Source organism: Notamacropus eugenii, chromosome 3, assembly GCF_028372415.1.
Source record: "Notamacropus eugenii isolate mMacEug1 chromosome 3, mMacEug1.pri_v2, whole genome shotgun sequence".
NCBI lineage: Eukaryota > Metazoa > Chordata > Mammalia > Diprotodontia > Macropodidae > Notamacropus > Notamacropus eugenii.
In genome coordinates, this window is record NC_092874.1 from 431,849,303 (window position 1) to 431,867,712 (window position 18,410).

At 44.7% G+C, this 18,410-nt stretch overlaps 1 protein-coding gene across 1 annotated transcript in view; it reads left to right on the forward strand.

The window, feature by feature from the left end:
• The window catches only part of PLXND1 (plexin D1), a 201,455-nt gene that overhangs the window by 172,996 nt on the left and 10,049 nt on the right, over positions 1-18,410 (forward strand). The window contains exons 26-33 of the mRNA XM_072598409.1: positions 1,148-1,294; positions 2,383-2,539; positions 5,049-5,152; positions 5,607-5,670; positions 6,943-6,977; positions 10,249-10,353; positions 12,410-12,573; positions 15,128-15,275. Of these exons, the coding sequence (XP_072454510.1) occupies positions 1,148-1,294; positions 2,383-2,539; positions 5,049-5,152; positions 5,607-5,670; positions 6,943-6,977; positions 10,249-10,353; positions 12,410-12,573; positions 15,128-15,275 (924 nt within the window). The remainder of the gene's footprint in view (positions 1-1,147; positions 1,295-2,382; positions 2,540-5,048; positions 5,153-5,606; positions 5,671-6,942; positions 6,978-10,248; positions 10,354-12,409; positions 12,574-15,127; positions 15,276-18,410) is intronic.

Consider the following 18,410-nt stretch of genomic DNA (forward strand, 5'->3'; position numbering starts at 1 on the left):
TTAAATTTCCCCTTGGCCAGGCCAAGTCAGAGGGAGGTTTCTGACTTTGCTCCAAACCAGTTTTCCCAGCAGCCATCCAAGGAACCACTGGAGCTGCCAATCCCTACTTTGCTGCTTCCCAAACTTGGGTATCTGATGAGGGCTTTGCAGGTTTTTGCCGCAGCCCACGGTTTCCGGCTCTCCAGGCCAAGGATCAATTTAAAACTGAAACAAATGAGGGATATGGATTTCCCCACCCCCATCCCCCACGCCACCTCTTTCCATTCCCATCCCTGACTCAAATAACACCAGCCAAAAGATGGATCAGTCCAGGTGCCCAGGGAAGCGCTGGCATCTGGAAAGCTCTTAGCTCAATTTTATAGAATTGAGGCCTCAGGGGAAGTGACTGTGTTGAGGTCTGTTCTCCTCCAGGTCCTGTGTTCACAGATGAGCAATTTACCCAGCGGGATTTAATATCAGTGGGCTATTTTTAGAATTCTGGAAGATTTTCTAAACAATGTAGGGTTAGTCCCAAGTTTGGGTCCACAGAAGATTTTGGAAACCAGATGGATGAGTTGATTACTTACCACCATCCCCTTCTGGAGATCAGGAAGGGTATGTTAGCAAAAAGTAGTCTATGTATGTGTGTATATCTATATCTATATCTATATATACATGCATATACTTATATATGACTATATATAACACAGTGAAGTCTATGTATGTGTATATATGTACATATTCATATATATAACACTTATAGTTAAGACTATATAGTTAAGTCTATGTGTAATATATATGTATGTATATATATATATATATATATACACATATTCATATACATGACTATATATAACACTTATAGTTAAGACTATATATTCCCAGATAAGGAAATTTCCCCTACCAATGGCATCTTCTACAACTTAGCAGGCACTTAATAAGTGTTCATCGATTGACTAATTGCTTTTGACACTTGGATGACATTGGTCTGTGGTCATACATGTTTGGCATACATATTTGTGTAGGATTCTCATTGGTCTGATTTCCAGTATCTGCTGAAGAGGACTCAGATTTGGAGTCTGAGAGTGGGCGGTCTATTTGGCTCATTCAGGAGGAGAAGCCTTTGGTTTATTCCTGTTCTCATCCCCACTCTCTTTCATTCCCCCAGGAGACTGTGGGTGAGCCCTTCTTCTTGCTCCTGTGTGCAATCAAACAACAGATCAACAAGGGATCCATTGATGCAATCACTGGGAAGGCTCGCTACACACTTAATGAGGAGTGGCTGCTGAGAGAGAACATCGAGGCCAAGCCCAGAGTGAGCAGCCATACCTGTGGGAGGAGCTCACTCCTACCAAGCAGTATTTTAGGGGGGGATTGATTAGAGTAGCTGGAGCTTCAGGGGCCCAGACCACAACTGGCTTCAGGCTCGGTTGAGGAACGTGTATGGATGTTGATAAGCCGGCTGTCATACAAATCAGGGCAATGAGCCCTTGCCATATGAGGTTGGATGGAAGGGATTTGGAATGTTCTCCATCTAGAGAAAAGAAGACATAGATGGGAGTGTATGTGAAAGGTGAAAGCTGTCTTCAAAAGCTGATAATGTGGAAAACAGGTTAGACATGTTCTGCTTGACCCCAGAGGAGAGAACAGGAACCAATGAGTGGGAGTTGTTATAGAAAGGCAAGTTATGCTGTGATATAAAGAAAACCTTCCTAATAAGTAGAATTACACAAAAGGTGAATGCGCGGTCTCAGGAGGTGGTGGGTTCCTGCTGCTTGGAGGTCTTCAAGATGTCTTGTTTAGATGTCCACTTGTCAGGGAGGTGGTAGAAAGAAATCTTGGTTAGCTTGCTAAGATTCCCTTAAATTCTGAAATTGTCATTCTCTGATTCTGTGCCTTCTGACTGTGTGCACTAAAGACTTGGCCGGCCAAAGAGATGCAAAAGCAATATGGAGTGGGCTTAACTTTCTGCCCAAGGATGCAGACTTTCATAGGCCCTGTCACTGCACCAGTTCCTGACCAACTGTTTTATTAGGAGATTATTGGAGGACTGAGCTAGTTGGTAATATTAACCCCCACTGCAGATTGTGAAACTGAGCCACAGGGATGTGACTTGGCCAGCCATACAGGATGGGTGGGCTTGCCTTTGATTGGGGATATCTAAAGCAAGGGTGTCTGGGAAAGGATTGTTAGGTCTATGGCCTTGCCTCATATCAGTGACCCTATACCTCCCACAAAAGTGGCAGCCCCATCACCTCATCAGAGGTAACCCTCAGGCAGGAGAAATTCAGGTCTTGTTTGGCAGCAGACTATTGTTTGCCAATCTAATCTTGGGCCTCCTGGAAGGCACCTGGGTTGGGTTGACTATGGATATTCTCACCTCTATTTCTTTCCTGTCCCCAGAACCTAAATGTGTCTTTCCAAGGCTGTGGCATGGACTCTCTGAGTGTTCGGGCCATGGACACAGACACATTGACTCAGGTGAAGGAGAAGATCCTGGAGGCTTTCTGCAAGAATGTCCCCTACTCCCAGTGGCCCAGGGTGGAGGAGGTCGACTTGGGTGAGCACTTTACAGATGGTAACCATAGACACACATTGGGCACTTGCTGGAATCTGAACCGAGTCTTATGGCTTGGGGCTGGGGGAGAGACCTGAGGAGATTTTTCTTAATCTAAAGGCAAGTGCTTACCTCCAGCTGACCCCCTGGAAGAACCACCCAGGTTCCCAATATTCGATCAGGGCATTGCGTTTTTATGAGTTCTTTCAGGCTAAGTATTACATTTCATCCATGATCAGCCCTGGGAGGGAAGTGCTGAGAATATATGTAGAAACTTTGCGAGCTTTAAACTGCCATAAAATGTTAGCTCTGACAACTATTATCGTTCCCACTCTAGAGATGATGACAGTGAAATACAGGAAGATTGGGAATTGTCTTGCCCAAGATCACACAGACAGACAGTTGGTGTCGGATCAAGATAGTGTGGTTGATGAAAAGAGCACTCAATTGGGAGTTAGGAGCCCAGGGTTCCAGGCCTGACTCTGTTTACGAATGCTGTAGAGACAGTTCCTAGTTAACCTAGAGTTCAATGAAATATTTGAGAGTCTCTTATATTATTCCCGTGGGAAAGATGGTGAGACAGAGGTTAGACAAGAGTATATATAATTAAGTGAACTTGGAACTAGCTGAATGATTGGACCCTGACTTGGATAAAGACAGATGGCGTGCTCATCAAATCTGCAGACGACACAGAATTGGGGTGGATGGCTAACACATTGACTGACAGAATCAGAATTTGAAAATATCTTGACAGGTTGGAATATTGGGCTGAATCTAACAAGATAAAATGTAATGGGGACAAATGCAAAGTCTTTCACTTGAGTTTTTTTTTTAAATCAGCTTTGCCTGTGCAAGATGGGAGAAGTGTGATTAGAACATAGTTTATCAAGGGAAAAAAGAAGTAGGGATTTTAGTGGGTGGATGGTGAGCTTAGTGTGAGCTTGCATGTGAAAGTGCAGGCAAGAAAGTAGTTATCATTTGGGGCTGCATGAAAAGAGGTGATATCCAGCACTGGGGAGGTGAGGGTTGTACTGCATTCTGCCCTGTTTTGGGATCATAGTGAGAGCATCATGTTCACTTCTGGGTACCACATTTTAGGAGGGATATTGCTAAATTGGAGAGGAGCTAAAAAAGAGCATCTAAGGATGCACACCCTTGGGAAATGAACTGGGCATACTTGAAGACCTAAGGAAGACATGATAGATACCTTCCAAGGGCTGTTGGGTAGCAGATAGAATAGATTTATTTTTCTGGTTGGCAGAGAGCATCACTGGGAATTATGGGTGATGATTCCAAAGAGAGAGAGTAAGCCTGATATAAGGGCAACCTTTCTGATCATTAGAACTATCTAGAAATGGAATGGGATTCCCATGGAGGTCATGGATTCCCTCAAATTGGAAATGTTCAACCGAAGACTAATGGCCAGTTATGCTAGAAGGGAGATTCTCATTCAGGTGTGGGTTGCATTAGATGGTTACTGAAGTCTTTGCTATGACTCTGAGATTCCGTGATTCTGACTGGCTGGCCTTAGCGGTGACATTTTGTCTCTCCAGGCTTCAGTTTCTTATCTGTCAGATAAAAATGTTGAATATTTTTAACGTTTCTTAACGTTATTTGTATCATGAACCCCTTGGGCAGTCACTTATCCGAAACCTGTGGACCCCTGCTCATAATCTTTTTTTAAATGCGTAAAATGAAATACTAATTCCACTTACAAAGATTACAGATGAATCCAATTGTATTTAAATAGCTATACAAAACCTTTTTTTAGAAACATGATCATAGACCGTAGGTTAGGTCTAGATACTTGCTGAGGTCCTTCTGGCTCTAATGCTTTATGATCTCCAGCCTCTCTATTTCTAATAATCTATACTTTTCTTTCTAATTCTTAAGCCAGTACTTTACCCCCTCCCCCATGCTGTCTCTCCACTCTCCTCCCTGCCCAACCTTCCTTCCCCAATTCCCCAAATCCTCCAACTGAGGATTCTCAGTGCTTCTGCCTTGATCCAGGCTTCCTCTAGCCCATCCATCAATGTTATTCTCTCCACTATCAGAGCTAGTAGGAGCCACTCCAGCCCATTACCTGTCCAGGGTCCAAAGAATGTGGTTCTAAAGAGAGGAGCAGTATCCCTCAGGCACTGGGGAAGCATTTCCTGAGAATCTCCCACCTGGCTAGAACTCAGTCAAACCTGTGGGCAAGTGAGAGTGAGGTAGTGGGGAAATGAGGGCGTGGGGGTGGGAGGCTGATTCCAAAGCCATGCAAGCAGCTTTGCCCACAAGGATCTTACAATACAGCAGGCAAGATCAAAGCTGGCACTCAGGGAAGACATAAGAGTAATAACAAAGCAATGCAAGTTCATTCAGGATTACTAGAATCCAGACAGAATATGGAAGGAAGAGCTGGGAAGACAGACTATCCCAAATGGTTAGAATGGAACTTGACCTTCACTTCCCCAGCCTTCCTGCCCCCACCCTAGCATGGTCTCCACTCGCCACATCTCTCTCTCTTTAGAGTGGTTTGCTTCAAGCACCCACAGTTACATTCTACGAGACCTGGATGACACTTCTGTGGTAGAAGATGGCCGGAAAAAGCTCAACACCTTGGCACATTACAAGGTAAGGTAGCCCCAACTCTCCTTCCCCCTGTCTGCTCACTCCCCTTTCCCTACCTTGAGCTAAGCCCCTCCAGGCCTTTCTCACCCCACTCCATGCCCTGAGCTCTGCACCCCCAAAACTCTCTCTCTTGAACCCCCCCACCCCATCCTGAGCTCTGTGCCTCCAGACACCCCATTCCACCCTGATCTCTGTACCTCCAAAGCCCTCTCTCCAAGCCCCCCAAATCTCCCTGAGCTCAGTCTCCCCAGGCCTTTCCTTTCCCCTGCCTTAGTCCAGGCCCCATCAATTGCCTTCCATGTGACTCCCTGTCTTGGTTGTGTGCCCATCTCTGGGCTGCTTCCCTGTGGGCACATGCCAAGTGTGACTGATTTGGGTTTTCCAGCACCCCAGAGGGCTGGCGCAGTGCCCAGCCATCCTGGGTTTTGACTCTCATAGCTCTGCCTCTCCCCCACAGATCCCTGAAGGAGCTTCCCTGGCCATGAGCCTGACAGACAAGAAGGACAGCACACTAAGTCGAGGTAATTTCCTGCCCTGGCCTCTCTGGATGGGAAGAGCTCCTGGGTTCCAAGACCCCACTTTCCCTTATGCCCTGGTCTCATAAAGCCATGCCATTGCTGAACAGATTAATGGTGGATAGTGACTCATGGGAGGAGCCAGTAGAGCAAGTGTTGACTTTGCCAACTGGATTTGAAATAGACCTGAATTCCACTCCTCCTACTACTGATGATGGTGGAGGAGGAGGAGGAAGCAGTGTGGTACAGTGGAAAGAGCATGGGCTTCAAAGACTTGAGTTCAAATCCTGCCACTGATGTTTAGTAGCCCTATGTGGCCCTTGGGCAGCTTCCTTGTTCTTGGACCTCACTTTCTCATTCATACAATGAGGAGTGGACTGGGTGACCTCTACAGTCCCTTCCAGCTCTAGCTTGGGAATCTTATTATTATATGCTATTGATAAAGTCCCTAGGGTGGTACACACACCCTAAGTAGTACATACACCCTAGGTTTTAAGAGGACAGTGGGTTCTTTGCAGGCTGGCAGTGGTGGGGGCAGTCGAAGGGGGTGCAGAAAAGAGGGAGGTCAGGGGGAGAGGGAAGTCACAGACTATTTCATGGTTGGTTTCCTGTCTGCAGCACCATAGCACATAGTAGGGCTATATGCTCATTAATTGCTTGGCACTTTCATTCATTAACTAAGAGAAAATGAGATTTAGTTCGGTTTTTCAGTTCTCCCCAGGTGGCCCCAAATGGGAGACCAAGGCTAGACTTAAAACTCCACCCTGACCCATCAGTAAGTCTTCAATCTGGAGCTACTTCCCTGAAGATGTACCACATGGCCCTGGACCTCTCTGGGCTTCAGGTTGCTCATCCCACAACTAGGAGGAGTTATCTCTGCCTTCTTCCAAATGAAAGACTTCATGGTAGAGTAGAAGGAACATAGGCTATGGAGTCAAAGGACCTGAGTTCAAATCTTGCCTCTGACTGCTTTCTAACTGTGTGACCTTAGCCAAGTCACAGCCTTCCTGGGCCTCAGTTTTCTTGTCTGTAAAATGACAATGTTGGACTAGCTGGTCTCTCAGGTCCCTTTTAGCTCTGAATCCATGATCCCATAATCCCCTTGATACTGAGCAGCTCCTAGTAAAATACAGCCTCCCCACCCCTACCTCTACTGGCTGGCTAGCCAGGCAGTGGGCACTGTTGAGATAAGTAGCCGAGGGAAGCAAAATCTAATCTACCCAGCCTCCCTTTCTTTTGTTCTCTCTCTTATTCTTTGTTTTGACTTTTCTTTTGCAGTGAAGGATTTGGACACTGAGAAATATTTTCATTTAGTAAGTATTGGATTCCAAAAGCAATTGAGGTTAATAACACTGTGCTCAGTGTGTGGCCAGAAGTCTTGTCTGTAGGTTTCTTTCCTCCCATTTCCTCTATAGGAAATTTTGCTTTGGAATGAGCCCAGCTTCCAGGCAGACTGTCGGGTGAGGAGTTGCAGAGACACACAATGAATCTGTGTGTGTGTGTGTGTGTGTGTATACATGGGTACACACACACACCACACATGCATGCACACACACATTCACACCCAGGCCCACTCCCTCACACATTCACACATACCCCATCACCATCCGGACCATCGGTCCTTTGTTGTGTTCACAGAAAGCATGAATCACTAATGGGCCACAGGCGGCCACTTCAGTCTCTCCCCACTTAATTAGGGGGTGATGAGGCTGTGACCCCAGGCAGCATCAGGGGCAGGGTGGGGAGAATGCTTTCCATGTGTCTGAACAGACAAGGGAGTTCGTCTGGGGGGCCGGATGGCCTGTGATCAGGCCGCCAAGGGGCCAGAAGGAAGCCAAGGGGAGACACTTTGTTCTTGCCGCCTTCTATGGGTTGCCCTCCCCCTGCCCCCACCCCAAGGGTGGAGAGTATTGGAGGAGGGGACAAGGTTGGGATCTGCAGAGAGAGCAAGTGAAAACCATGCACGTAAGGACCCTTCTGGTACTATCCATAGGCCATCCTTGAGCAAATCCCTTTTTTCCATGTGGACTTATTGAGAGAAAAGGTTACCTGGGGGGTGAGGGGCCTACTTCACAATGGTCTGCATTGGAGAAGAAATCAGTTTTAGTTACTTGGGTACTGTCCCAAAAGGGCTTTCAACCCCCTGCTACCCCTTGCCCTCTGCTGCTTCCCTGGCCTGCCGAAGGACCCGGACCCGACAGGAAGGGGGATGAGGGAACTGAATGGAGGGAGGAGATTCCATTCCTATAGGGAGCTTACAGGCTTGCTGAGAAGCCAAGTCTATCACACAGGAAAGACCTCAGAACAATTGTAAAGCAGCCTGCATTGGAGACAGCATGCTACAGTGGAAAGAATGACCAGATATGGAGCCCTAGGACATGGGTTCGATTCCAGCTCTGCCACTTATTGGCAGATGTGCCTTGTGCTTCTATTTCCTCATCTGTAAAACGAGGGAGGTAGGACTATACAGCCTCCGAGGTCTTTCCCAGCTCTAGATTATGAAATAGATGAAATCCCAGAACCCCTAGGTATTGATTTTTATGTTCCCTAAGGAAGAGGTGGGAGAAGGGTGTGATGACAGGTCAGAAGAAATCCTCAAACTCAGCCAGCACGTACCAGGAGCCTCCTTTATGCAAGCTCGTGCACTGGAAGCTATAGAAAGCAGAGAGATGATGAAGACTTTGTCCCTGCTTTCACATACTTCTTAGGCTGGAAGTTAGGAATATATAACTGCAGAAAGGCCATACTGAGCACCACAAACCACTTGTCATCAGTGATCAAAGGAGGGAAAGATCACTTTCTGACGGGGAAGTCAAAGTGGGATTCCTGGAGGAGGCAGGGGGTTTTGACAGGCAGAAATGGGGGGAAAGAGTATTCTCTTAAGAAAGACTGATGTGATCAAAGATGTCAAGGCTAGAAAGCATGAACTATGTTCAGAAAATGACAGGTTGCTGAGTTGGTTGAAGTTTAGGGTACACGAAAGGGAAAAGTAAAAGAGAGAGAATGTTAAGGACCACATTATGGAAAGCCTTGAATGCCAGACTAAGGAAGCAGCAGGATTTTTGTGCATGGAGCACTGAACCTGGAGTCAGGGAGACTTGGGTTCAAATCTTGTCTCCAGCTGTATAACTGTGAGCAAGACTTTGACCTCTTCAGGTCTCAGTTGTTTCATCTGTAAAGTGAGGTGAATGGACAGCCTCTGAAGTCCTTTCCAGCTCTAAATCTACAATCCAATGTTCTTAGGACCCTGGAAAGGTCATGTAAATGCTCTGTGACTCGGTTTCCTCATCTGTAAAATGAAGGGTTTGGATTTGTTCAGTCATTTTTGAGTTGTGTCTGACTCTTCATGACCCCATTTGGACTGCAGTGGTATGCCATTTCCTTCAGCTTGTTTTAGAGATGAGGAAACTGAAGCAAGCAGGATTAAGTGCCTAGCACAGGATCATGCTACTAATATGTACCTGAGGTCATATTTGAACTCAGTTCCTTCTGACTCCAAGGCTGGCACTCTATCCACTGTGCCACCTAGCTGCCCATATAGTACCTTAGGGTCTACACAATGCTTTATGTATGCTATCTTATTTGATCCTCACAACTATGCTGGAATTGTTATCCCCATTTTACAGATGAGGAAACTGAGACTGAGAGAGGATAATGACTTGCCCTGAGTCACAAAGTTAATTAGTTTCTTCAATCATGTCTTTCTGATACCACATTCACTGCTCCACCTAGATACCTGGATGACCTAAAGCTTTATTCCTCTAAGCCTCAGTTTCTCATTTGTAAAATGAGAGGAAGTGTTGGACTCAATGGTCTTGAAGGTCATTCATTGCTCCAAATCTGTGTATCTTAGCACAGTGCCTGGCATACAATAAGCACTTAATACATAGTCTATCAACCTACCTTTCTATTTATCCTTGGATAAATAGGATATAATATATAAATAGGATATAATAAATGTGATGTAGGATAGGATATAATATACTATGGGATAATAATAATAAAATATTGGATATGATTTAATATAGGATATAATATGTGATATAATATAGGATAGGATATAATATAGGATAATATATAGGATAGGATAGGATATAGGATGATAATATAATATAGGATATAATGTAAATAGGATGAATAATCTCTAGTGGAGACCCAATATTAGGGAGTTATGAGGAATACCTAGATTTCCAAGACAACAGTCTCTGCCCTAAAGAATATATAATCTAATGGAGATAAGGGACGCACACATGATGGGTGCTTACCAGGTGGCACAGAGTAGGTATTTGGTATTCTCTTTTGAAATGAATGGCATTCATTATATGCTCCATGCCCCCAAGAGAGATTAGAAGTGCTCTAGGAGATATTCCTGTGGGCTGGGGGAGGCAGAGCAAGGTGGGTCTTGTAGGCTGAGGAAGGAATTACCAGCAGGAGAAACCTGACGGAGTCCATCCTTTGCGCATGCTCGGTGTTGGCTGGATGCCAATGACAAAAGTCAAGCCTTTGATTTCGATGTCACTGCTTGTTCTCAAGATGCTCGGACACCAGAAGGGTTGATGGCTTCTTCTTCTCATGTTTGCTCAGGTGCTTCCTACTGATGAGCTGATTGAGAGTAAAAAGTCACACAAGCAGAGCCACAGGAAGAAGGTACTTCCTGAGATCTACTTGACGAGGTTGCTCTCAACCAAGGTAAGAACTAGAATGCTTCAGGTGTGACAGGTGTGACAGGTGTGACCATCAGAATCCTTACTCAGTCTCTGACAATTCAAGCCAGTTCAATTCATTCAGCATTTATTAAGTACCTACTGTGTGCTAGCACAAGATGCTGGAGATACAAAGACAAAAATGAAGCAGTCCCTGCTCTCAAGGGGATCATATATTTGGCAGAGGGTGGATCAACCCCTCTGGGCTACTCCCCAAACTCATACTCAAACTGGCAGATGAGGTGGCTGCTACTCCCCAGGTGCTGAAGTACTTCTGTCTCCTACTACTACTAGCTCATAAGCCCCCGCTAGCGTGCTTCCCATGAACAGTTAGTGAGGAGATACAGTAAATACAAAGTAATTTTAAGAGGAGGCATCAAGGAGGACTTCTTGTAGGAAGCGGCACTTTAACTGAGATTTAAATGGACTCAGTTTCTAGGTGCAGAGGTGAGAAGGCACAGCATTTCAGGCACAAGGAATGGCTTATGCAAAGGCATGAAGATTTGAGATGGTTTGTGTATTAGATCTCCTCTCACTGAACCTCCCTCCATCTAATGTCATGAAACCTTCTGGCTTCCATAGCACACAGTAGGTGTAACAGTTATCATGGACAGATACTGCCATCCAGATGCAGGTTCTAGTCCTACTTCTGCCCCAAGGCAGAGTCCTATCACCTACATGAGCCTCAGGTACTTTATCTGTGAGATAATAATAGCTGACCTTCATATTGGCCCAGCTAGGTTAATCAAGTGCTTTCCATCCATTGTATCATTTCATTGTCACAGCAACCTTGTGGTACTGTGGAAAATCCATCCAGAGGTCATGAATTCAAATGTTGCTCCTGGAACTTACTGCCTTGTATAACATATATGGATATATAGTTTCCCTTGAAATAACGTAACCTCCTTGAGTAAAGGAATGATTTCACTTTTGTTTTTGTTTCTCCATTGCCTAGTACATGGTAGCTTCTTAAGAAATATTTGTTGACTGCTGATTCCTGTGTGACTTTGGCACAATCACTGGCCTTTGTGGGCCTCAGTTTCCTTATCAGGAAAAAAATTATTTTTGAGAGGTAACATGTAGACTAGATGCCCTCTGAGCATCCTGCCATCTCTAAATCTATGATCCTAAGATCACATTTTACAAAAGAGGAAACAGTTATCACACCGGAAGTAAAGGTCCGATGTGGGATTTGAACCCAGCTCTCTGCTGGCTACAAGGCTAGGGCTTTCCCCCCACCCTACACTAACAGCACCCTGCCCACTCTCCTTAAGTCTTCTCATGAAGATCAGACGAGATGGTGATAGCAAGAGCCTTCGGGAAAGCACCAGATACTCTGGCAGCCTCAAGGTTGTCATTTTCATTGTTACAAAAGGTATTGGTGCCCACTAGCAGGAACCTTGTGGATCTGAGGAAGGTTAGATTGAGCTGAGAGCTGGCTTTTTTCCTCCCTCCTGTGCCTTTGAAAATAGGGAGTGTCTCTTATGCAACAGTTTCTTCCATGGGAAATATATGAAGGATGCTAGGGGGTAAAAAATGCTTTGAAGCTCCTCAAATGAGACTGTGCGATTATCCATCTACAATGCTGTCTCTCACTCACTGCAAATCACAAAAGGTATGCCTTGTTTCTCCCCTGGATTACATTACCGCCTAATGTTCTTTATAATTGGAGAGACCATCAGAACAGCAAGCCGTGGCTGAGTTTTCTGTTCCATTTACTGTACCAAACAATTACAGATGTGTCCTGAGATGCCAGAAGTAGTCAAAGAGAACATTGGTGCCAAGAGAAATTAAATTAAAATAAACGCTAATTATATCAGCGTGCCCAGCTTTCAGACGAGAGGCGGCAGGGGGTGGGAGTGGGGGAGAGGGGGGAGAGTAGATTTCGCTTCCCTTCAAATCTCTCTCCCTTCTTCCCGAAACCATGTGAGTCTGGCAAGTAAATAGAACCTCATTAAAGCCCAAAAGTGTCTTTGCCCCCAAGATGTCCAGTTGACCTGGGCATCAGGCTGATTCAGCTGGCACACTTGTTATCTTGGCAGGGCACACTGCAGAAATTTCTTGATGACCTGTTCAAAGCCATCCTCAGCATCCGAGAGGACAAGCCTCCCTTGGCCATCAAGTATTTCTTTGATTTCTTAGAAGAGCAGGCTGAGAAGAGAGGAATCACGGATCCAGACACTTTGCACATTTGGAAAACCAACAGGTTTGGGAGGGCAGGGTCGGGGGAGTGCTACTCTGGTATCTCATCTGACCTGGCCTATCCTCTCTTACTTCCCATCCTTCCTCTACGCCTACCCCAAGCCAGTTTATTGACCCATTCGTTCACTCAATGCATCTCTAATCAACAAACATTTATTAAATGCTTACCTTGTACCAGGTACTGGGCTAGATGAGACATGGGAGATGAGGGAAGGGGAGGGAAAGGATCATAAAGACAGAAAACAAAGCAGTCTCTTTCCTCAAGGAACCTACATTCTACTGAGAGGATGAGCATGCACACAAATCAGGACATACAAATCGGCACAGAGAAATTTCACACTTTCTCTGTGAGAGGAGAGGAAAGACCACACAAGAGAAAAAACATGGATAGAAGACCTGGGTCCCAGTTCTGCCACTAATTGGCTAGAGGTTGAGACACTGTTAAAACTGGAAAGGACTTCAAATATCACCTAGTACAGGAATTCTTAGACTTGGTTCTGCCATCTATAGGTAGATTTCTGGGGGTCCATAGGAAAAAAATGCATTTTATTTTCAGTCAGCTCTAACTGAAATTGAGCATTTCCTGCAATTATTTTTAAAAAAATGATTCTGAAAAGGGGTCCATGGGCTTCAGCAGATTGTCAGAGGGGTCTGTGACATGAAACAAGAACGACTGATTTAGGCTAGCCCTCTTGTTTTACAGAGATGGAGACGGGGCCCAGAAAGAGAAAAAGTGACTTGTTCCAGGGCAGAGCTGGGACCAGAACCTGGTTCCCTCAGCCCCCAGTTCATTTCTTTTTCCATTGCAGCCCCTGCTATATGACCCCAGACCCCTCTCTTCCCCTCTGTGAGCCTCAGTTTTCCCATTTGTAAAAAATTGTCATTTCATAAAAAAAATATATATCTATCAGATGTCCTGCTGAGCTTGCAAATGGTTGGGGAAGTTCTTTGTGCCCTAATACATGTGAGGGATCATCCTCATCATCTTTGTTATTTTTATTATTGTCAACATGAACCAAATTAAATGAAGTACCTAGGAGCATGCTTAGAGTGTGAATCACAAGTGCACCCTCAGCTGATCCCATTTGGAGACTCCTTGCCATGCACAGTGGAAGGAAAGAAAGTGGGTGTGGGAGGGACCACTCCTTAATTAAAAGTAGAGGAGTATCTGAGTAGGAAATTGAGAGGAATTGGAGGTTAATAGCAGAATCTAGGACCACTTTGGTTTCCAAGTACCTGGGTCAAAGCCTGCCTGTTGCCATGGTGACTATTGGGCATCTAAGATGGAAGGAAAGAGACCCATCAAGGCCTGTTAAATCTCTAGTGACTTCTTCCACATATAGAGGAAAAGAGAACACTGCCATGGCATCTTCAGTTAGGAACTAGGCATTATGGTACAGTGGAAAGCCAATCTCTATGGGCCTCAGTTTCCTCTTCTGTCATGTGAGAGGATTGGACCCTGAGGGGTCTTCTAGCTCTAGATCTAATGTCCCATGAATTCCAGAGACTAAACAGAGCATCTCCCTTAGAATGGCTTTTGCCAGAACACCACCAGAATGCATCTGCGAGAGGAGGCAGACAAAGGTAGGAGCCTCCAGCCAATCTGCCTCCTCACATCCCACAACTTCCAGGAACTTAAAAGATGTTCAGATTTCCATCCACTACCAAAGTTATTTTCTGGACTCAGGGAGATCTGACATCTTAAAGGCCAGGGCAATAGCCAACATCATGCTGATGACAGGTCACAGCAAGTGGAAACGCTGTCAAGTGCAGATCCAGTCATGGCTTGCATGTCTGGTGTCTGACGCTCAGTCTTGCTGCATGCTCATTCCCCAGAAGGCTGGTCCCCAGGTGATGGGTTTGTTTGGGGTTTTTTTTTACAGTCATGGCAATTCATGAAATATCTTCTAAGGGGTGGTGGGATTGCAGCCTGCGTTGGGCTAGCAAGCAGTCACATGGCTGAAGGATGTTTTTCCATCTTACTTTTGAAGAGAGGGGAGATCAAAGAGATCACACTGAAATCCAGGGGCATCCCCAGGGCCTTGTAGCTGGTAACTCAGAACAGGTGATGCAGGGCAGATTCTCTCCAATCTCTCAGTGAACAGCAGGCTCCACTGTCCCCCAAGGAGGCTCCCCTCTGATGCTCTCCTTCCTAACCCCACCTTCCTTCCACATTCTTTCATCCACAGGAGGAATGTGTGCCAGGTGGAGGGAGGTCTGATCCCACATGTAGGGAGAGTAATTTCTGGTAGAGCCAGTGATGAAGGTCACTCTGTCTGTGGTCCAAGCATGTGATGGACAGACCTCTCTTACACAGCTGTCTGCCAGAGGAGGGGAAAGGATCCTACCCTGATCCACCCCACCCCCACCACCTCACTTATCAGTCAGATACATTGTCATAAAAAGATCAAACACCCACCCTTGCTGCCCCCCTTGCCAGCTTTCTTCCTCACCGTTGGTCTCTTTTCTCTCTCCTAGCCGATAGGCTGGTGCAGCACGGGTGGGTCACTCCTCTCCCTGCCTCTGTTTTTCACCCCCTACACTTTCTTCCATGACAGCCTACCTCTGAGATTCTGGGTCAACATCCTGAAGAACCCTCAGTTTGTCTTTGACATCGACAAGACCGACCACATAGATGCCTGTCTTTCTGTCATTGCACAGGCCTTCATTGACGCCTGCTCCATCTCCGACCTCCAGCTGGGCAAGGTCAGTTTCTCTGGTCCAGCTGGGTTCCATTCTGGGCAGCTTGTTTCAGAGAGGGCACTGATGTGGTAGGGAATATCCACAAGAAGACAGCCAGGATGGTGGAGAACCTGGACAGCAGGAGGAGGAGTTACAAAAACTGGAAATGTTCATTTGGAGAAGAGAGAACTCAGGGATGATAGGATAGCTGATGTCAAGGCTGTCATGTGAAAGAAGGATCTGCCTTGTTCTGTTAGGCCCAGAAGTAAGAGCCAGGAGCCAGGAGTGCAGGCTGCAAAGAAGTCAGTTTGGGATTGATGGGGAAGTTTTCTGAAGGATTAGAATTGTTCATAAGTGACATGGACAGCCTCAGGTATTGGGGGGTGTTCCCTCAGTGAGCTCTTCAGACAGAGGCTGTATGACCACTTGTCAGATATGTTATGGGGGTGGTTCTGTTTCAAGGACAGTTTGCTCCAATTGGCCCTCGACCTCCATTCCAACTTTGAGATTCTGTGTTTTTAACCCTTCTCTGCAACATGGGGACCTAGGAATTCAGCACCTCCCATCTCAGGGAAAAGATTCAGCCCAACATTGATCCCTTAAGTTGAGTTGGGGAGAGGTGAGATAGCTATCTTCCAGTACCTCATGGGCCATCCTGTGGAAAAAGCATTAGATTGGTTGCTTTGTCCCCAAAAGGATGAGACTGAAAAGGGGCAAATTTAGATTTGATGTTCCCCAGATTAGAACAATCCAAGAGTGGAATGAGCTGTCTCAGAAAGTAGTGGATTTCCATCACTGGAAGTCTACAAAGTGCTATGAGGTCAAATGAAGGGGGAGATGAACCTGGGCAATCCAGTTAGAATTAGAAGGAAGGAAGGGAGGAAGAAATTTTAGAATATGGGAAGAATGCATCATTGTATGTTTTCCTTCACATAGAAAGATAAGGGATGCTTTCATCTCACCATCAAGAGAAGGTGCAGTTGGCACCATATCTAGAGGTTGCTGGTGACACAGTGAGTAAAGGGCCAGTCCTGGATTCAAGCAGTCCTTAGTTCAAATCTGGCCTCAGACACTATGTGATCTTGGGCAAGTCACTTAACCTCTGTTTGCCTCAGTTTCCTCAACTAAAATGAAAATAATACTAGCACCTACCTCTCAGGGTTGTAGTGAGGAACGAATGGGATCATATTTGTAATATACTTAGTGGGCTTTGTTGTTCAATAATTCAGTTGTGTCCAACTCTTCATGACCCCATTTGGAGTTTTCTTAGCAAAGATACTGGAGTATCTCCAGCTCATTTTACAGATGAGGAAATGGAGGCAAACAGGGTTAAGTGACTCATCCAGGGTCACCCAGCTAGTAAATGTCTGAGACCAGATTTGAACTCAGGAAGATGAGTCTTGCTGACTCCAGGCCCAGCACTATGGCACCACCTAGCCTTCCAAAGGAGGTTTTACCAGCCATATAAATAGAAAAAAAATCTTATTAGCTTTCAATGATAAATACCTGTATTTTGATCCTGAGATCTCTCAGCCCAGGAGTAGAGAGTGGGACAAGTGCAGCCATTGTCATCAGTGAACCATTACTGATCATAGGATTTAGCTAATAATCCTAATTAGCATTTCTATAGTGCTCTAAGGGTCACAGAGTGTTTTTAAAATATCCCATTTATAATATTCCCTGGTAGGAAGGTGCTATTATTATCTCTGTTTAAAAGGTAAGGAAACTGAGGAAAAGAGAAGTTAAATAACTTGAATTCAGGACTTCCTGTTCAATTCACTGAGCCAACTAGTGCCTCATTTAAAGTGAAAAGGACATTATTACCATCTAGTCCAATTGATAAGGCAAGAAATAGAATACCCATTATACATATTCGAAGTCATGTAAAAGATTTTTCCACATTAATCATAGTGAGAAAAAATACAAGAAAAATAAAGAAAAAAATATACTTTAATCTGCACTCAGAGTTCATCTCTGGAGATGCGGAGCACTTTTGATCATGCGTCCTCTGGAATTATCATGGATAGGGGTGTTAGTTTAAAGTATCTCAGTCTTTCACATTTGATCGTCATTGTTGTCATTCAATAAAACGTTCTCCTGGTTCTTCCTACTTCACTTTGCATCAGTTCATATAAGTCTTTTCAAGTTTTTCTGAACCCATTCCCCTTATCATTTCTCAGAGCACAATAGTATTCCATCCCAATCATATACCACAGCTTGTTCAGCCATTTCCCAATCGATGGGTATCCTCTCAGTTTCCAATTATTTACCATCAGGAAAAGAGCTGATGTAACTATTTTTGTATATGTGGGTCGTTTTAATTTTTTTTAATCTCTTTGAGGTACAGATCTAGTGGCAGTATTGCTAATTTTAGAGCCCTTTGGGCATAGGGTAGCTATTCTTCCAGAATAGTTAGACCAGTTCACAACTCTACCAACAATGCATTCATGTGCCTATTTTTCCACATGCCTTCCAGTACTTGTCATTTTTCTTTTTTGTCATCTTAGCCAATCTGATGGGTGTAAGGTGGCACCTCGCAGTTCTTTTGATCTTCATTTCTCCAATTATTAGGGCTTTAGAGCATTTTTTTATATGACTATTGATAGCTTTGATTCCTCCTTCTGAAAACTTCTTGTTCGTGTCTTTTGACCATTGATCCACTGAGGAATGATTTTTTTATATCTTTATTTATAAATTTATATCCATATTTTTATAATCTTATTTTTTATCAATTTGACTCCGTTCCCTATATATATTTGAGAAATGAGGTCTTTATCAGAGACTCTAGCTATAACTTTTTTCCCACAGTTTCCTTTACTTCTTCTAATTTGGGCTCTTTGGTTTTGTTTGTGGAAAAACTTTAGCTTCTTGTAATCAAAGTTAACCATTTTACCTCCCATGATCTCTTTTGTGATCGTGAATTCTTCCGTTAAACATAGATCTGTCTGGTAATTTTTCTCACATTCCTCTGATTTGTTTATGATATCAGCCATTATGTGTAAATCATGTACCCATTTTGAGTTTATCTTGAGTTTGGTATGCAGTGTGAGATGCTGGTCTGTGCCTAATTTCTGCCAGACTGATTTCTCGTTTTCCCCAGCAGTTTTTATCAAATAGTGAGTTCTTGCCCCAGTAGCTGATCTTTAAGTTTATAAAATA